At 45.8% G+C, this 18,259-nt stretch overlaps 1 protein-coding gene across 1 annotated transcript in view; it reads right to left on the bottom strand.

Annotated features, from left to right (window-relative positions):
* Positions 1-676: 676 nt before the first annotated feature.
* The window catches only part of usp43b (ubiquitin specific peptidase 43b), a 95,280-nt gene continuing 77,697 nt past the window's right edge, over positions 677-18,259 (bottom strand). Inside the window, exons 9-15 of the mRNA XM_036941255.2 lie at positions 13,575-13,678; positions 10,474-10,551; positions 9,986-10,115; positions 6,315-6,681; positions 5,947-6,105; positions 4,952-5,122; positions 677-4,704 (exon numbers count right to left, since the gene is read on the bottom strand). Coding sequence (XP_036797150.2) covers positions 3,569-4,704; positions 4,952-5,122; positions 5,947-6,105; positions 6,315-6,681; positions 9,986-10,115; positions 10,474-10,551; positions 13,575-13,678 — 2,145 coding nt within the window. The 3' untranslated portion in view covers positions 677-3,568. The remainder of the gene's footprint in view (positions 4,705-4,951; positions 5,123-5,946; positions 6,106-6,314; positions 6,682-9,985; positions 10,116-10,473; positions 10,552-13,574; positions 13,679-18,259) is intronic.

Genomic DNA, 18,259 nt, shown 5'->3' with positions numbered 1-18,259 from the left:
GCTACTACTGTATGTCTGCTAACACAATCATACAGTATATGTCCTACACATTAACATTATAGTTTAGGAGAATAGTAAATGATTGTATAATTTCATTGGGTTTAAATTCTAGATAATTTCAGATACATGAAGTCAACTCAGTTGATGGCCAGTTGATGGCCTATGCTTCTCATGGGGCGATGGGCCTAAGTAATTAAGTAACTCAGAAATCTAATAGATAAATACATTTACTCGAATAGTGTTTTTCCCTTTACAGAAGCACTGTATGCCATTGTGTTGGTATTATCCGTATTACTACTACATATGTTCATATACAGTTGATGTAAGCTCAAACACATGTAACATAAAACACACATCATAGGTTTCCATCCATGGTTGCTGGGAAATATGCACTGACTAGAACATACACAGAATGTGCATATATCTGAATTGGCATGTACCCTATGGCTGACAATTAAAATGCATTACAGCACTCTATAGGAAAAGTTACTCAATGAAATTCATTTAATGTAATAGATCGTCATGTACAGTGGGGCAGAAAAGTATTTAGTCAGCCACCAATTGTGCAAGTCCTCCCACTTAAAAAGATGAGAGAGGCCTGTAATTTTCATCATAGGTACACTTCAACTATGACAGACAAAATGAGAAAAAAAATCCAGAAAATCACATTGTAGGATTTTTAATGAATTTATTTGCAAATTATGTTGAAAAATAACTATTTGGTCATCTACAAACAAGCAAGATTTCTGGCTCTCACAGACCTGTAACTTCTTCTTTAGGAGGCTCCTCTGTCCTCCACTTGTTACCTGTATTAATGGCACCTGTTTGAACTTGTTATCAGTATAAAAGACACCTGTCCACAACCTCAAACAGTCACACTCCAAACTCCACTATGGCCAAGACCAATGAGCTGTCAAAGGACACCAGAAACAAAATTGTAGACCTGCACCAGGCTGGGATGACTGAACCTGCAACAGGTAAGCAGCTTGGTTTGAAGAAATCAATTATTAGGAAATGGAAGACATACAAGACCACTGATAATCTCCCTCGATCTGGGGATCCACGCAAGATCTCACCCCGTGGGGTCAAAATGATCACAAGAACGTTGAGCAAAAATCCCAGTACCACACGGGGGGACCTAGTGAATGACCTGCAGATAGCTGGGACCAAAGTAACAAAGCCTACCATCAGTAACACACTACGCCGCCAGGGACTCAAATCCTGCAGTGCCAGACGTGTCCCCCTGCTTAAGCCAGTACATGTCCAGGCCCGTCTGAAGTTTTATAGAGAGCATTTGGATGATCCAGAAGAGGATTGGGAGAATGTCATATGGTCAGATGAAGCCAAAATAGAACTTTTTGGTAAAAACTCAACTCGTCGTGTTTGGAGGACAAAGAATGCTGAGTTGCATCCAAAGAACACCATACCTACTGTGAAGCATGGGGGTAGAAACATCATGCTTTGGGGCTGTTTTTCTGCAAAGGGACCAGGACGACTGACCCGTGTAAAGGAAAGAATGAATAGGGCCAAGTATCGTGAGATTTTGAGTGAAAACCTCCTTCCATCAGCAAGGGCATTGAAGATGAAACGTGGCTGGGTCTTTCAGCATGACAATGATCCCAAACACACCGCCCAGGCAACGAAGGAGTGGCTTCGTAAGAAGCATTTCAAGGTCCTGGAGTGGCCTAGCCAGTCTCCAGATCTCAACCCCATAGAAAATCTTTGGAGGGAGTTGAAAGTCTGTGTTGCCCAGCAACAGCCCCAAAACATCACTGCTCTAGAGGAGATCTGCATGGAGGAACGGGCCAAAATACCAGCAATAGTGTGTGAAAACCTTGTGAAGACTTACAGAAAACGTTTGACCTCTGTCATTGCCAACAAAGGGTATATAACAAAGTATTGAGATAAACTTTTGTTATTGACCAAATACTTATTTTCCACCATAATTTGCAAATAAATTCATTAAAAATCCTACAATGTGATTTTCTGGATTTTTTTTCTAATTTTGTCTGTCATAGTTGAAGTGTACCTATGATGAAAATTACAGGCCTCTCTCATCTTTTTAAGTGGGAGAACTTGCACAATTGGTGGCTGACTAAATACTGTTTTGCCCCACTGTATATTGGAACCTTAGGCAAGAAATGTTTTGGGTTGAAAATGAATGAAAATCAAGACATCCCTGCCCCTCTGCAGAGTACATCAGACAGCAGCACCTTCACAGTTGGTATCTTTAAGGGAGTTTGCCATGGCAACAAGGGAGCAGGTTTAATCCCCCCTGGTGAGTTATTGTGAAACACAGGCAGTAACTTTCTCTGGAGCTCAGCAGTGGGGAGATACAGGGAGTGACATTAAAAGCCTTGAAATGGGCTGTCAGTCTGTCCCTGCTGCTCTAGAAGGGGCTGACCTAAACCACTGGTGTGAGGAGGTTCCACAACAGTTCACCATCACATAATAGCACCCATCTAAGTCCACACAAGTCAATGTACTCTTTCTGATGATTTTTTTCTCCATTTAGATTAAAATAGAAAGTCCAAGATACTGTCTGGTATTCTTGTATGCTCCACAATGCATCTTCAACTAGATTATCTAGACCTTTATCAGGGTCCTGATGAATGTTCTGATTGACACAAACTTTGGTTCAAGATCCATTAAATCTATTGTTGAGTATACAAGACCATCACTGTGCTGGAGTACATGGTGTGCCAACTACCCTCTTTTCAACCCAGTATTTCAATCATGTTAGTTACGAACATAAATCGGCATTTCATTCCTCTACCCTTACTTCTCCTCCAATCAAACACTGTTGTTACAGTACGGTAGTCAGTAACAGGTGTGTAACAACCAGGTTATTACAGTACTTGTTTCTTTCAGTTGCCAGTTGCCACTGACAGAAGATGATACATGATGAATATTAGTAATAACATACGTGTATTAGGTCTCAGCAAACAGTTTGCGGTGGAAGCACAGACAGACAATCATTTAATTGAATCCTTTCGTGCAGGATATTCCTCCACGGCTACATCAATAGAAAATCAAGGACAGCATACAACCAAGAAAGATGCTTGACATGTTTGTGGAATAAATATGATCACAATGCAGCAGGGTTACCTCTCCATTGTAACACAGTCTGCATAGATTCATGTACACACAAAGACAATATGTCAATAAACATCAGTGTTAACAGAGGGTACATGATGCCCTTCAGAAACAACAGCTCTGCTGGCTATACTACAGAGACCTGGTGTGTGTCAATCAATAGCGTGGTTCCAGTGTTCAACAAACAATCATTCTGAACTGTCACAGAGGCACTTACATTAAACAGAAGACTATGACAGACAGTTAACTGTTACGCACTGCATTACTGTTGGCAAAGCCTCCCCTAAGAACCTGTCTTATAGTAACACCGTGACTATTCCTCTGCTCTAGCAGTGGTGGCCAGACTGCTCAGCTCACACTAACATGCTAACCCTGACAGTAGCATTGGCAGAAACTCTAAATAAAGAGACACACAGGCCAGGTAACTCTACTGCTGTGGCAGCAGCCAATTAGCCTAGCGGTGCGGAGGGAGTCAGAAGCAGGACTCGGGGACGGGTCTCTGCTGCCTGCCAAGGGAGGTGGTGCTGTAGCGTGCCCGCTGCAGGGTGGCATAGCTGGGCTTGTCTGTGGCCAGGCTGCTGCGGGGGGCCGGGGGAGATACCTGCCCGTTCCTCTGCAGGGAGGCACACCTGCGCAGGGTCAAGTCCGGTTTGCTCTGGATGTTACTGGAGCTGTGGGCACGCTTGATGTCAGCAGCAGAGCTGTGACTTCCTGCCCTCCCGTTGACAAGCTGCCCTTTGCTGTGACGGCAGTCACTTCTAGGGGCGCCGTTGGCCCTGTTTTCCTCCAGCGCTACACCGTTCAGGGTCCCATTGGAGAGGGAGAGTTTAGACAAACTACCGTTTGCCACCTTGCTGGTTCGTCCATGGCCATTGGCCCGGACTTCCTCTCCCTTGCTAGGTGTCCTCTGAGTGTCTTTCTTCAGGAAGCCTGATTTGAAAAAGGACAAGAGGCTGTCGTGGCTCCTTACCTCCTGACCCCTCATCCCCTTCCTCTCCTCAGGCTGTTGACCAGCCTGCAGCACCCCTACCCTGGAGGTCAGCCCTGCTTGGGCCTTGGGTCTCTTCAGTGTGGAGTCCCTACTTGGGGGGGCACTGTGGCTGATGTGGACCCCATCAGTAGAGCCTCTATGGGGGTGAGGGTCCAGGGTCCTGCCCTGGTCCTGCCTGAACCTCTTGGAGGACCTCCGGCCAAGTGAGCTGTCATCCCTGACTTTAGTGATAATACTGAGCCCCAGGCTGGAGCTCCTCTCTACGGCAGGCCTGCTCTGGCCCTCGGGTACTCTTGGGGAGTCGCAGGCCTCAGAGTTGGACCTGTCCATGCAGCTCAGGCTGCTCCCACTGGGGGAGCTGCCCAGGTCCCTGTGCCCGCCCTGGGGTGGGGTGGCCACTAGGGTGATGATGGGGTCCTTGGTGCACCGCGGCCTGCGCCCTGACTCCAGGTACTCCACCAGCTCCCCTCGCCTGGGGGCGGAGGGTTTGGGGCGGTCCTTGGAACCAAAGGACCAGCGCAGGGGCAGTACTTTGCTCAGGGTGTCCTTAGTGGGTGACCTCATGCTCTTGCTCCTGCCCTGAGTGCCTCGGACAAATGGCTTATTCTCAAACCCATCTGGACCCAGAAGAAAAACAAACACAGTTAGGATTCTTCCTCATATTCCTCCTCTTTTTTAATGGTTCATTGATCGACTTATCTACATAATCATCTGCTTTTTAATGATGTAATGAAATCCCTATACACAGAGATAATTATATTTGATTAACAACCAGAACTTCAGACCAATCAGACACAGCGAGCCATAGTGGTTTTATTTATTTAGAGACATACTGGGGAAATGGTGTCCCAATGGGCTACTCACCTGTCTCTGTTTTAAGAGGCTCGTCCTCGAACACAGGGAGCTCTGGGGATTCGGGGGTTGGTGTGGGGCCAGGAGGGCCAGAGGTGGACCCCCCAGAGAACAGGCTGCCCCTCTTACTGTCCCGCGTCAGACGGATCAGCCAGTGGTCTGATGTGGAGGAGCTGGTGGAGCCTGTAGAAGTAGAAGTTATAGAGAGCTAAGTGCCATCTACTGGACTCTCAACACAGCTAATACATACAAACTTGTCTCTTTTTCCTAGAGAGGGACAGTAGGCGAAACATTTCGGAAGAGTTTGCACATATATTATAACAACATTTTGTTAGTTGTTGTTAGTTTGGTATCCGAAGTCTATGCCCCTTTGTCGGTGATTGGTCAACAGTAGGGATTCTTCAATAAACTTTTCATTGTGAAATACTGCACCAAACATCTTAGTTATATGTAAAAAATGCACGACTAAGATCAAAAACATCTAAATGAATGACAGATTTCTTGAGTTATCTTAGATTAATTCGGACTATTTTGAGGAAGTGTATACTGGCTATGGCGTCTCAAGAGGGACAAACAGTACTATTGAAGCTTTTTTCTCGTTTTTCAAGCGAAAGTCTTTTAAGGGAGTACACGTTCACTTTGCCTATCCGAGTTCTGCTAGGAGCAAACCAAACCTAGTATGCAGATGCCTTCACTGTACCTCCATCCTACGATGGACAAGGTCATTACACACTGCCAATCATATACTCTTTTGATTTCAACATTAATGCTTTAAATTCGAAAATGTCTGGATACTGTCAGTGTAGTGCCATTCATTATTGGGCGGCGAAAGCCATCATTTCACCAATAATGGATTTCAGAAGCCTTATTTCCATTACATGGACTTAGTAAAGGTCAGTATTCTTCCAGAACCAATTGGTATATATCATCTATTGAAATGACACAATAGAACTGCAGGACATATTGCAGACCGTGGCTTAATTAAAGGACTTGTCAACAAGGCTTACCTCTGAGAGAGGAGCTGGCTGACCATGGAGGGATGGTGTTGCGTCTCTGGTAGAAGAGGATGTAGGCTCCCCGTGTGCACACCTCCCCCTCTGTGACTGGCTCTGCACTGCTGTCATCATACCCATACCACTGGGCGTCCAATGAGTTCCTGCAGAACGCTGCACAGAGACACAGACACCGGTACTTACATACATACTAAATAAACCACCACCATATCTTTATCTTTATCATCATCATCAAACACATTTTTGGACTGGATCTCACTTCAAGACACCTTGCTGATTAAGACCACTTTCAATGAGATTGATATTTCATAGAACATTTACAGGATGTGAACATGACAGCCAGACAGTCCCTCCATACAAACCTGTGTAATGTCCCCCGTGCATGCCTCCGTGGTGGTTACATACGGCATAGAGGTCATATAGGAAGTCTGGAGGGGCCACGTCGGGTGGGCAGGGCTGTTTCCAGGCCGGGTGCAGGGGGCCGGGGAGCAGAGGACCGTGGGGGGGCAGCCGGGTGCTCTGACTCCTCTTCACCACATGGGGCGCCATGTCTAGGCCGTCTAGGGGGAAGCGCACCAGCGTGGCCAGCTTGTTGCGGCGCTCGCCCACCTGCCGGAAGCGCTTGAGGTGGAGGATGAGGATGTCAGGCAGCGTCCACAGGCTCATTTTCACCATGCCCTGTTGCAGCTGCTTACAGTGGGGACATTTCCATGCATCGTCTGGAGCCAGCTGGCAGAAAGAGAGAGAGAGAGAGAGAGAGAGACAGGTGGAGAGACAGGGAAACAGAGAGAGGGCGAGAGAGAGAGAGAGGGCGAGAGAGAGAGAGCGAGAGAGAGAGAGGGAGAGAGAGACAGAGAAACAGGGAGAGAGAGACAGGGAAACAGAGAGAGGGCGAGAGGGAGAGAGAAAGAGAGAGAGAAACAGGGAGAGAGAGAAACAGAGAGAGAGAGCGAGAAACAGGGAGAGAGAGAAACAGAGAAAGAGAGAGACAGAGAAACAGAGAGAGGGCAAGAAAGACAGAGTATTCATCCATGTAAAAAAAAAAAAAAAAAAAAAATCTTGTCCCTCAATCAACCCACTGAAATCATTTCATAACACTCTCTCAAGGTGCTACATTTTTGTATTGTAATTTCAGAAAATGTCCATAATATATCTGTCGCTAATTGTGGAATGATAATATTTCACAGTATTACTTACCCACCAGTGTTGTGATTGGCTGTGTGCTTTTCCTATTGATTTCTCCCGCCGGAGCGGCAGCTGTTCTGACTTTATGGCTGTGTTATTTAGTGAAAATCGCTCATTCCTGGTTGCAAAAATTTGACATTGTTCGCTCAATTTCAGTTTATGTGAGAAAGCAAGCACTGAATAGTGTAGGGAATCATTGTACCATCTAAATCGCTATGAAATATATTTTCAATAAGCAAAAATATTGTTTTTCCAGCAGTTTGAAGCTGGTGGACAATGTTTTAGACATGAAACGTGGTCTGATACAGGTCGCGGTGGTCTTCAGTGATAGCTCTGTGCATGAGACCGTGTCTGTTTCATCAGAACAGTATGTGAAGCCGAATTTTTCAGTCACTTTCACAACCTGTTGCTGGGGCGACCGCCTCCGGCACTCTAATCCCTCTGATTAGTGTGCATGAAGAAGAGTGGAGGAAGGAGATGGAGGCAGCTGTATCCAATAATCTTCATGTTCAGTTGAGGATACTAATCTGGTCACAAATGGAGCTAAAGAAAGCCTAGTCATTTGCCTCATGAATGGCAATGGGAAATGATTCACTCCTATCAGAAACAGACATAGGACTCAAACAATGCTCAGGAAGAAACTAAGAGAAGGCTCTTGAGGAGGACATGTTCTGGACATCTATCACACATGTCAACTTTATAAGCGTATTACATAAACCAAATTACAGGCTTTGAAATTCACGTACACCTCTATTACCTAACTAACATGGTCCAAGCACACCAAGACAGTCGTGAAGAGGGCACGACAAAACCTATTCCCCCTCAGGAAATTGAAAAGATTTGGCATGGGTTCTCAGATCCTCAAAAGGTTCTACAGCTGCACCATCGAGAGCATCCTGACGGGTTGCATCACTGCATTGTATATCAACTGCTCGGCCTCCGACCGCAAGGCACTACAGAGGGTAGTGCGTACAGCCCAGTACATCACCGGGGCCAAGCTTCCTGCCATCCAGGACCGCTATACCAGGCGGTGACAGAGGAAGGTAAAAAGCCACACTAGTCATAGACTGTTCTCTCTGCTACCGCACGGCAAGCGGTACCGGAGCTCCAAGTCTAGGTCCAAGAGGCTTCTAAACACTTTTTAGCCCCAGGCCATAAGACTCCTGAACATCTAATCAAATGGCTACCCAGACTATTTGCATTGCCCCCCCCTATGCTATCCTCTGTTATTATCTATGCATAGTCACTTCAATAACTCTACCTACATGTACATATTACCTCAACTAACCGGTGCCCCCTGCACATCGACTCTGTATCTGTCACGCCCTGATCTGTTTCACTGTCCTTGTGCTTGTCTCCACCCCCTCCAGGTGTTGCCCACCTTACACTTATCCTCTGGGTATTTATACCTGTGTTTTCTGTCTGTCTGTGCCAGTTGGTCTTGTTTGTCAAGCTTACCCGCGTTTGTTCCTGTCAGCTCCTGTCTTTTCCCAGCCACTCTTTTTCTCGTCCTCCTGGTTTTTGACCCTTCCCTTCCCTGTCCTGACCCTGTACCCGCCCGCCTGACCACTCTGCCTGTCCCTGACCCTGCCTGCCGTCCAGTACCTTTGCTCCTACTCTGGATTATCGACCCCTGCCTGCCTTGACCTGTCATTTGCCTGCCCCTTCACACAGTCTGCACTTGGGTCTTACCTTGATACCTGATAGTACCGGTACCCCCTGTATATAGCCTTGCTATTGATATTTTACTGCTGCTCTTTAATTATTTCTTACTATTATTTCTTACTTTTTAAAGGTATTTTTCTTAAAACTGCATGGTTGGTTAAGGGCTTGTAAGTAAGCATTTCACTGTAAGGTCTACTGTTGAATTCGGCGCATGTGACAAACAACATTTGATCTGATTTGGATATTCAGAACGTTCCCTGAAACAACCTCTTCATATAAAGAGGTGTGGAGGGGCAGAGCGATGGGGCATGACTGTAAACAATATATTGTGGTACAGTATAACTGGGAGCAGGAAGATCAATCAAGCATTCGAAGGGAAAGACGTATTCTGATTCATAAGTCGTTTAGACACCGATCTGGGTGTAGGTACAGTTAAGCGAGAGCATACAGTTCCCAGCAGAAACACAGTTTATTCACAGCTCTAATAGAATCCCAACACTCCACGGACGGGAAAATAAGAGCCCAATTGGAAAGATTAATTCCACCTCAGGTCATCTTGATTGATTTGACTGAAGGCAGATTTTGTTCTTGGCATCATGCCACAGCATTCACATCCTTTGATGTTACTGTTGACGTTGCATCTTATAACACTGGGCGGTCTGTAAGAAGCATTATGGATTCCATAATGATGTCCTTAAAGGGATTGTTCACCCAAATAACAAATGAGCATCTTATTTTTAAGGTAGCATACGATTAATGAATTAGCAATTTGGATGAATTTCCCTTAAAGGACTGTTTGAAACTAGAGGCAGTCTCCCCTATAAACAAAAATACAGTGTATAATGAAAATCACAGGTAGGAAGGATTTCCTTGCTCCTCGTCAGTCATTCAGTCAGTGGGTTCGGTACATAAGGTTCTATGACACATGTCAAACTCATTCCACTGAGGGCCGAGTGTCTGCGGGTTTACGCTGCTCCCTTGGACTTGATTGATGAATTAAGGTCACTAATTAGTAAGGGACTCAACTCACCTGGTTGTCTAGGGCTTAATTTAAACAAAAAAACAAAAACCAGCTGACACGAGGCCCTCCGTGGAATGAGTTTGACACCCTTGTAGACTATAGTGAGACAACAGATTGGACTCAGCAGTGGTTGTTGCCTGACCGTAGGAGGAGATAATGTACCTGTTCCTCTTTAGTGTAGAGCTGAAAGCACTCGTCCAGGGTACAATTGTGCTGCTGGACGTGCTGCTGATGCTGGCCTCTCACACTCTCAGCATCCTTCACCACCTCCTCCTGGATGTTCCCAAACAGGCTGCAGGAGACCGACCACACACACACAGACAGACAGACAGACAGACAGACAGACAGACAGACAGACAGACAGACAGGCAGACAGACAGGCAGACAGGCAGGCAGGCAGGCAGGCAGGCAGGCAGGCAGGCAGGCAGGCAGGCAGGCAGGCAGGCAGGCAGGCCAGGCAGGCAGGCAGGCAGGCAGGCAGGCAGACAGACAGACAGACAGTTGGGAACATGTACACAGAGAGAGAAAGAGGCTGCCAGGCATTAATAAAATAAGGCATGTGTAGCACCATACATACTGTTTTATGATTACAGTTGGTCTACAATAATTCAGGGCTAGAAGGTTATAGACTGTCACTGAGAATGACTGACCAGTCTTTGATTCTGTGTTCCCACTCGATGATGAGCTTCACATGGGGCGGTCCTCCTGAGCCACAGAGATTAAGAGCTCTGGGAACAAAAGGGTCAAAGGTCATCAGATTAGCAAGGTAAAACTTCAGCCTAATCCCCTAATGTCCATCTATTATTCAGGTGGTATGTACATTTTGTTAAGGTGCTTTTCCATTGAGTCTGACCCTCCTCACCAGTGGGCCACCAGTGTTTTATGTTAATGTAGGCCAGTGTTTCCCAAACTAGGGGTTGCAACCCCATGTGGGTTCTCCAGATTTGAAGATGGGGTCACAAGAGAAACTCTGGAGAAAAAATCCTGCTTGGTTCATAGAACTGTGGTTATGTCAGCAACCTCTGGTAGCCGCTAGATGTGGTTGTAATAAACAGACAGGTTTCTGTTTTCTTCCTACAAATGTGGCTCTATCCTTTGAACGGTTTAGGATATAAAATATTATGACCCCTTCACATGTGTGTCACATGTGTGTCTGTTTCCCTCTACAATGCCCACAAGCCTTATTAGAACAGAGTGGACAAGATCAGGCACTATTTCAGGGAAAAAGAACATCATCAATGATTGTTATTTTCTGTACAGAAGATCATAGAAAATGATTACTGTCAAAAGTATTATCAGACTGATTTGTAATAGATTGTCATAGCCCAATTAAATAAGTAAACATTGGCCGTTGATTTCATCACTTTTCTTTTTACATGGTGGGGTCACAACATTCTTTAATATCAAAATAGGGTGGCGGGGCAAACCAGTTTGGGGACCTCTGATGTAAACTGCGCTGTTCTTTTTCCATTAGGAGTATGGCACTAAAGACTTATTTGCGAGCAGAATCATCAAGCTCTGCATCATTCAAGAATAATGTTGTTTTGCGAGAAGGTGTTAAAGTTCAGAATTAGCCATCATGTAAATGCCAGCTGAAAAGTACCCAGGGCTTTGCCATGGCTCCAAGTCAGAGCAGAGCCATGGCCTCGTGAGACATAGGTGCCAGCCCACGTAGATGGAAACAGAAAAGTCTGAGCCTTCTGGGTAAAACACCAGGGTAAATCCCCATTGGAAATGCGGCATCGAGACCTTTTCAGAGAGGGCCTGTGTGCAGCAGCATGTGTTTATAGACTCTGTACACCCACTAGGTGTCAGCAGGACCTTACAATTAAACATCCACCACACTGGGATTCAAAAAAAGGAGCAGATCATGGATTTGTAGATAGTGCTTTCAGAAGTGCGTTTTCAGAGGCTGAATAAACAGAATATCCACAAACTATTCACACAACAACATATGTTTAAAGCACAATCGATGGTAAGAAAGTAGTTGAAGAAAAAAGGAATGCCCGCAACTCTGGTATGCTCCCATGGTGATTTAATCAGACGCACAATAAAGATGACGTTTTGATCCGAGTTGGATCTTCTGCAGGTCAAGAAAGTAGTTAAACATTAGCTTTTCATTCAGAGTCTGTGTTAACGTTACTGTAGGCCCCTTGAAACCTGGACAGCATTGGATATCATCATGTTGGGGTCCTTTCCCTTTCCTTTCCTAAAGCATATTATGAATCAGATTGATTTAATGTAAAAGTCAAGTTTTATGTGCTTTACCAAACCCTAACAGCTAAAACAATGCATGAGGCTCTTCTTGGTGTGATAGAGCCCCACCAGAAACCCAGCTCCACTAATCAGGTCAGTTATAAATAGGAAATAAATGGTAGGTGGGATTTAAAAAAAATTGTGACAGATTAATTGGGGATTTTCCTTAATGCTAGTTATTCATGAGCAGTAGAAGAGGTGGAATGGGGACAATACAGAGAAACAATTTATTTTTCAGTCTCTACTACAATGGAGTGTGTTTTCTTGACTGAAAACGTCTGTGACAGTTGTGCTTTTATAATGGCCTCGAGAGATCCATCCAGTCTCAAAAGGACTCAATTATACAGTATTTGAATTCAGAAATATCTCTCAGAGCAGCTGGCAAGATTGTCTACAGTTTTCTTGGCAGAGAGTAGAATAGTAAGTTCACTATCACAATGTCTATGACTGTATAAATCTTTTGCTCTGGGGGTCCTTCAGGTAAACTACATTATATTCTCGGCTGAGAGTCAATCAAAGCCAGCTGAACTCTTCAAGCGAACACTTCAAACAGAATTTCATTACACAGTGATCTTCATGGCTACGGGGTGCCTCTCAGTATGAGCCCTGGAGATTTCAGATCTGTAGAGACAGTACATGTATCTCTCCACAGGCTATAGATGCTTTCATTTACTACCATCACAGCTACAATTATGACTCTACACAGCCCTGCTCGTGATGAAGGCTGGCTATGGACACCCACAAAATAGCAACAGGATAAATGCTTCTATACTGGTCAAAGGAGCGAAGTGGGATAGCAGACAAACTATATGCTGGAAGAAGAATGTTCCTTCCTATCACTTTATTTTCCAAAGTAAGGGAAAGCTATTTATTGAAATGCTAAATGTTTTTACTGATGGTGTTGTTGAAGGTTAAAAAAAAAAGAATCACATAAACCTTTTAGGGGCACCGGTGCAGCAATATTACTGAAATATCAATACACGAATGGGTCTTGTAGCACCATCATCAAATAGAAGTGTTCTGAATACTGTGCACACATGCACTTCAAAAGCACCACGCCCCCCAGCAACCATTCAAATGGACCAATGGACATTTCTAAGCAACTTGAGGAATTCTGCCTTAATAAAGCACCCTTTAAAATAGCAATTAGCTTCCACAGAATGTAAACCATTAGACACCCTCTCCTGAAAAGGAACCTTACAAAATGGCTGCATATCTCACTGCTGTAAGAAAAGGGCATTACATAATCCACAACACAGTATGGACTGCCTCTCAGTAAAGAACTACCCATACTAAATGTAGAGGGAAGAAACTGTGGTTTTGACACGTTACTCTTGAAATGCTTGGAAGACTTGCTTGAACACCTCTACTGCTTCACTTTAGCTTGATGAAGCGCCTGTTCGCGGCCTTACCTTCTCATCTCACTACCTAACTGTCTGACACGCAGACGCTTAGCTAGCTACAGTATGTGGCCTGCAGAGGCTGTCTGTCTCACCTGTTCACTGCTGGGTGGTAGAGCGGCCGTCCATCCTGGGGGGAGAGGTAGCTGTAGGACGCTGATCCTGCCACCACACGGATCTTAAACAGCACTCTGGCATTCTGCAAGACGACCACAGGTGAAAAATAATGATTATTGAATGAATCAATATTGGCATTGCCACTGGAGTTAGGAGCAGGGACTAGAGTAATGTACAACTATGAGTGTACAGTATAATCAGGGATCCCACTGGTCTTGGTGGACTTGTATATGGTGATGGATAGCACAGTTCTTTGAATCCTAATTTGATGAATGCAATACCCTCTAAAATCCTGTCTGCACAGGACAGATCAAGGTTTGTAGTCAGTAAAAATGGCCCTTTCATCTATTGTGGAGGTTGAATAATGATTTGTAAAGGCAACATCCCCCAGCAATAATATTCCTCGAATTGGCACTGTTTGTTGCTTCTTAACAGCTTCTACCCCCAAGCCATAAGACTCCTGAACAGCTAATCAAATGGCTACACAGCTTTGTCCCTCCCCCTCTTTTACGCTGCTGCTACTCTCTGTTTATTATCTATGCATAGTCACTTTAACTCTACCTACATGTTCCTATTACCTCAATTACCTCGACTAACCTGTGTCCCCACACATTAACTCTGTACCGTTACCCCCTGTATATAGCCTCCACATTGACTCTGTACCGGTACCCCCTGTATATAGCCTCCACATTGACTCTGTACTGGTTGGTACCCCCTGTATATAGCCTCCACATTGAATCTGTACTGGTACCCCCTGTATATAGCCTCCACATTAACTCTGTACCGGTACCCCCTGTATATAGCCTCCACATTGACATAGCCTCCACATTGACTCTGTACTGGTACCCCCTGTATATAGCCTCCACATTGACTCTGTACCGGTACCCCCTGTATATAGCCTCCACATTGACTCTGTACCGGTACCCCCTGTATATAGCCTCCACATTGACTCTGTACCGGTACCCCCTGTATATAGCCTCCACATTGACTCTGTACCGGTACAACCCTGTATAGAGCCTCCACATTGACTCTGTACCGGTACCCCCTGTATATAGCCTCCACATTGACTCTGTACTGGTACCTCCTGTATATAGCCTCCACATTGACTCTGTACCGGTACCACCCTGTATATAGTCTCCACATTAACTCTGTACCGGTACCCCCTGTATATAGCCTCCACATTGACATAGCCTCCACATTGACTCTGTACCGGTACCCCCTGTATTTAGCCTCCACATTGACACTGTACCGGTACCCCCTGTATATAGCCTCCACATTGACATAGCCTCCACATTAACTCTGTACCGGTACCCCCTGTATATAGCCTCCACATTGACATAGCCTCCACATTGACTCTGTACCGGTACCCCCTGTATATAGCCTCCACATTGACTCTGTACTGGTACCCCCTGTATATAGCCTCCACATAGACTCTGTACTGGTACCCCCTGTATATAGTCTCCACATTGACTCTGTACTGGTACCCCCTGTATATAGCCTCCACATTGACTCTGTACCGGTACCCCTGTATATAGCCTCCACATTGACTCTGTACTGGTACCCCCTGTATATAGCCTCCACATTGACTCTGTACTGGTACCCCCTGTATATAGTCTCCACATTGACTCTGTACTGGTACCCCCTGTATATAGCCTCCACATTGACTCTGTACCGGTACCCCCTGTATATAGCCTCCACATTGACTCTGTACTGGTACCTCCTGTATATAGCCTCCACATTGACTCTGTACCGGTACCACCCTGTATATAGTCTCCACATTAACTCTGTACCGGTACCCCCTGTATATAGCCTCCACATTGACATAGCCTCCACATTAACTCTGTACCGGTACCCCCTGTATATAGCCTCCACATTGACATAGCCTCCACATTGACTCTGTACCGGTACCCCCTGTATATAGCCTCCACATTGACTCTGTACTGGTACCCCCTGTATATAGCCTCCACATTGACTCTGTACTGGTACCCCCTGTATATAGTCTCCACATTGACTCTGTACTGGTACCCCCTGTATATAGCCTCCACATTGACTCTGTACCGGTACCCCTGTATATAGCCTCCACATTGACTCTGTACTGGTACCCCCTGTATATAGCCTCCACATTGACTCTGTACTGGTACCCCCTGTATATAGTCTCCACATTGACTCTGTACTGGTACCCCCTGTATATAGCCTCCACATTGACTCTGTACCGGTACCCCCTGTATATAGCCTCCACATTAACTCGGTACCGGTACCCCCTGTATATAGCCTCCACATTGACATAGCCTCCACATTGACTCTGTACCGGTACCCCCTGTATATAGCCTCCACATTGACTCTGTACTGGTACCCCCTGTATATAGCCTCCACATTGACTCTGTACCGGTACCCCTGTATATAGCCTCCACATTGACTCTGTACTGGTACCCCCTGTATATAGCCTCCACATTGACTCTGTACTGGTACCCCCTGTATATAGTCTCCACATTGACTCTGTACTGGTACCCCCTGTATATAGCCTCCACATTGACTCTGTACCGGTACCCCCTGTATATAGCCTCCACATTGACTCTGTACCGGTACCCCCTGTATATAGCCTCCACATTGACTCTGTACTGGTACCCCCTGTATATAGCCTCCACATTGACTCTGTACTGGTACCCCCTGTATATAGCCTCCACATTGACTCTGTACTGGTACCCCCTGTATATAGCCTCCACATTGACTCTGTACTGGTACCCCCTGTATATAGCCTCCACATTGACTCTGTACCGGTACCCCTGTATATAGCCTCCACATTGACTCTGTACTGGTACCCCCTGTATATAGCCTCCACATTGACTCTGTACTGGTACCCCCTGTATATAGTCTCCACATTGACTCTGTACTGGTACCCCCTGTATATAGCCTCCACATTTACTCTGTACCGGTACCCCCTGTATATAGCCTCCACATTTACTCTGTACCGGTACCCCCTGTATATAGCCTCCACATTGACTCTGTACCGGTACCACCCTGTATAGAGCCTCCACATTGACTCTGTACTGGTACCCCCTGTATATAGCCTCCACATTGACTCTGTACTGGTACCCCCTGTATATAGCCTCCACATTGACTCTGTACTGGTACCCCCTGTATATAGCCTCCACATTGACTCTGTACTGGTACCCCCTGTATATAGTCTCCACATTGACTCTGTACTGGTACCCCCTGTATATAGCCTCCACATTGACTCTGTACCGGTACCCCTGTATATAGCCTCCACATTGACTCTGTACTGGTACCCCCTGTATATAGCCTCCACATTGACTCTGTACCGGTACCCCCTGTATATAGCCTCCACATTGACTCTGTACCGGTACAACCCTGTATAGAGCCTCCACATTGACTCTGTACCGGTACCCCCTGTATATAGCCTCCACATTGACTCTGTACTGGTACCTCCTGTATATAGCCTCCACATTGACTCTGTACCGGTACCACCCTGTATATAGTCTCCACATTAACTCTGTACCGGTACCCCCTGTATATAGCCTCCACATTGACATAGCCTCGACATTGACTCTGTACCGGTACCCCCTGTATATAGCCTCCACATTGACTCTGTACCGGTACCCCCTGTATATAGCCTCCACATTGACATAGCCTCCACATTAACTCTGTACCGGTACCCCCTGTATATAGCCTCCACATTGACATAGCCTCCACATTGACTCTGTACCGGTACCCCCTGTATATAGCCTCCACATTGACTCTGTACTGGTACCCCCTGTATATAGCCTCCACATTGACTCTGTACTGGTACCCCCTGTATATAGTCTCCACATTGACTCTGTACTGGTACCCCCTGTATATAGCCTCCACATTGACTCTGTACCGGTACCCCTGTATATAGCCTCCACATTGACTCTGTACTGGTACCCCCTGTATATAGCCTCCACATTGACTCTGTACTGGTACCCCCTGTATATAGTCTCCACATTGACTCTGTACTGGTACCCCCTGTATATAGCCTCCACATTGACTCTGTACCGGTACCCCCTGTATATAGCCTCCACATTGACTCTGTACCGGTACCCCCTGTATATAGCCTCCACATTGACTCTGTACTGGTACCCCCTGTATATAGCCTCCACATTGACTCTGTACTGGTACCCCCTGTATATAGCCTCCACATTGACTCTGTACTGGTACCCCCTGTATATAGCCTCCACATTGACTCTGTACTGGTACCCCCTGTATATAGCCTCCACATTGACTCTGTACCGGTACCCCTGTATATAGCCTCCACATTGACTCTGTACTGGTACCCCCTGTATATAGCCTCCACATTGACTCTGTACTGGTACCCCCTGTATATAGTCTCCACATTGACTCTGTACTGGTACCCCCTGTATATAGCCTCCACATTTACTCTGTACCAGTACCCCCTGTATATAGCCTCCACATTTACTCTGTACCGGTACCCCCTGTATATAGCCTCCACATTGACTCTGTACCGGTACCACCCTGTATAGAGCCTCCACATTGACTCTGTACTGGTACCCCCTGTATATAGCCTCCACATTGACTCTGTACTGGTACCCCCTGTATATAGCCTCCACATTGACTCTGTACTGGTACCCCCTGTATATAGCCTCCACATTGACTCTGTACTGGT

The sequence above is a fragment of the Oncorhynchus mykiss genome, chromosome 13 (assembly GCF_057628025.1).
Source record: "Oncorhynchus mykiss isolate SJ-2025 chromosome 13, ASM5762802v1, whole genome shotgun sequence".
Lineage (NCBI taxonomy): Eukaryota > Metazoa > Chordata > Actinopteri > Salmoniformes > Salmonidae > Oncorhynchus > Oncorhynchus mykiss.
This window is presented reverse-complemented; position numbering and strand designations above follow the sequence as displayed.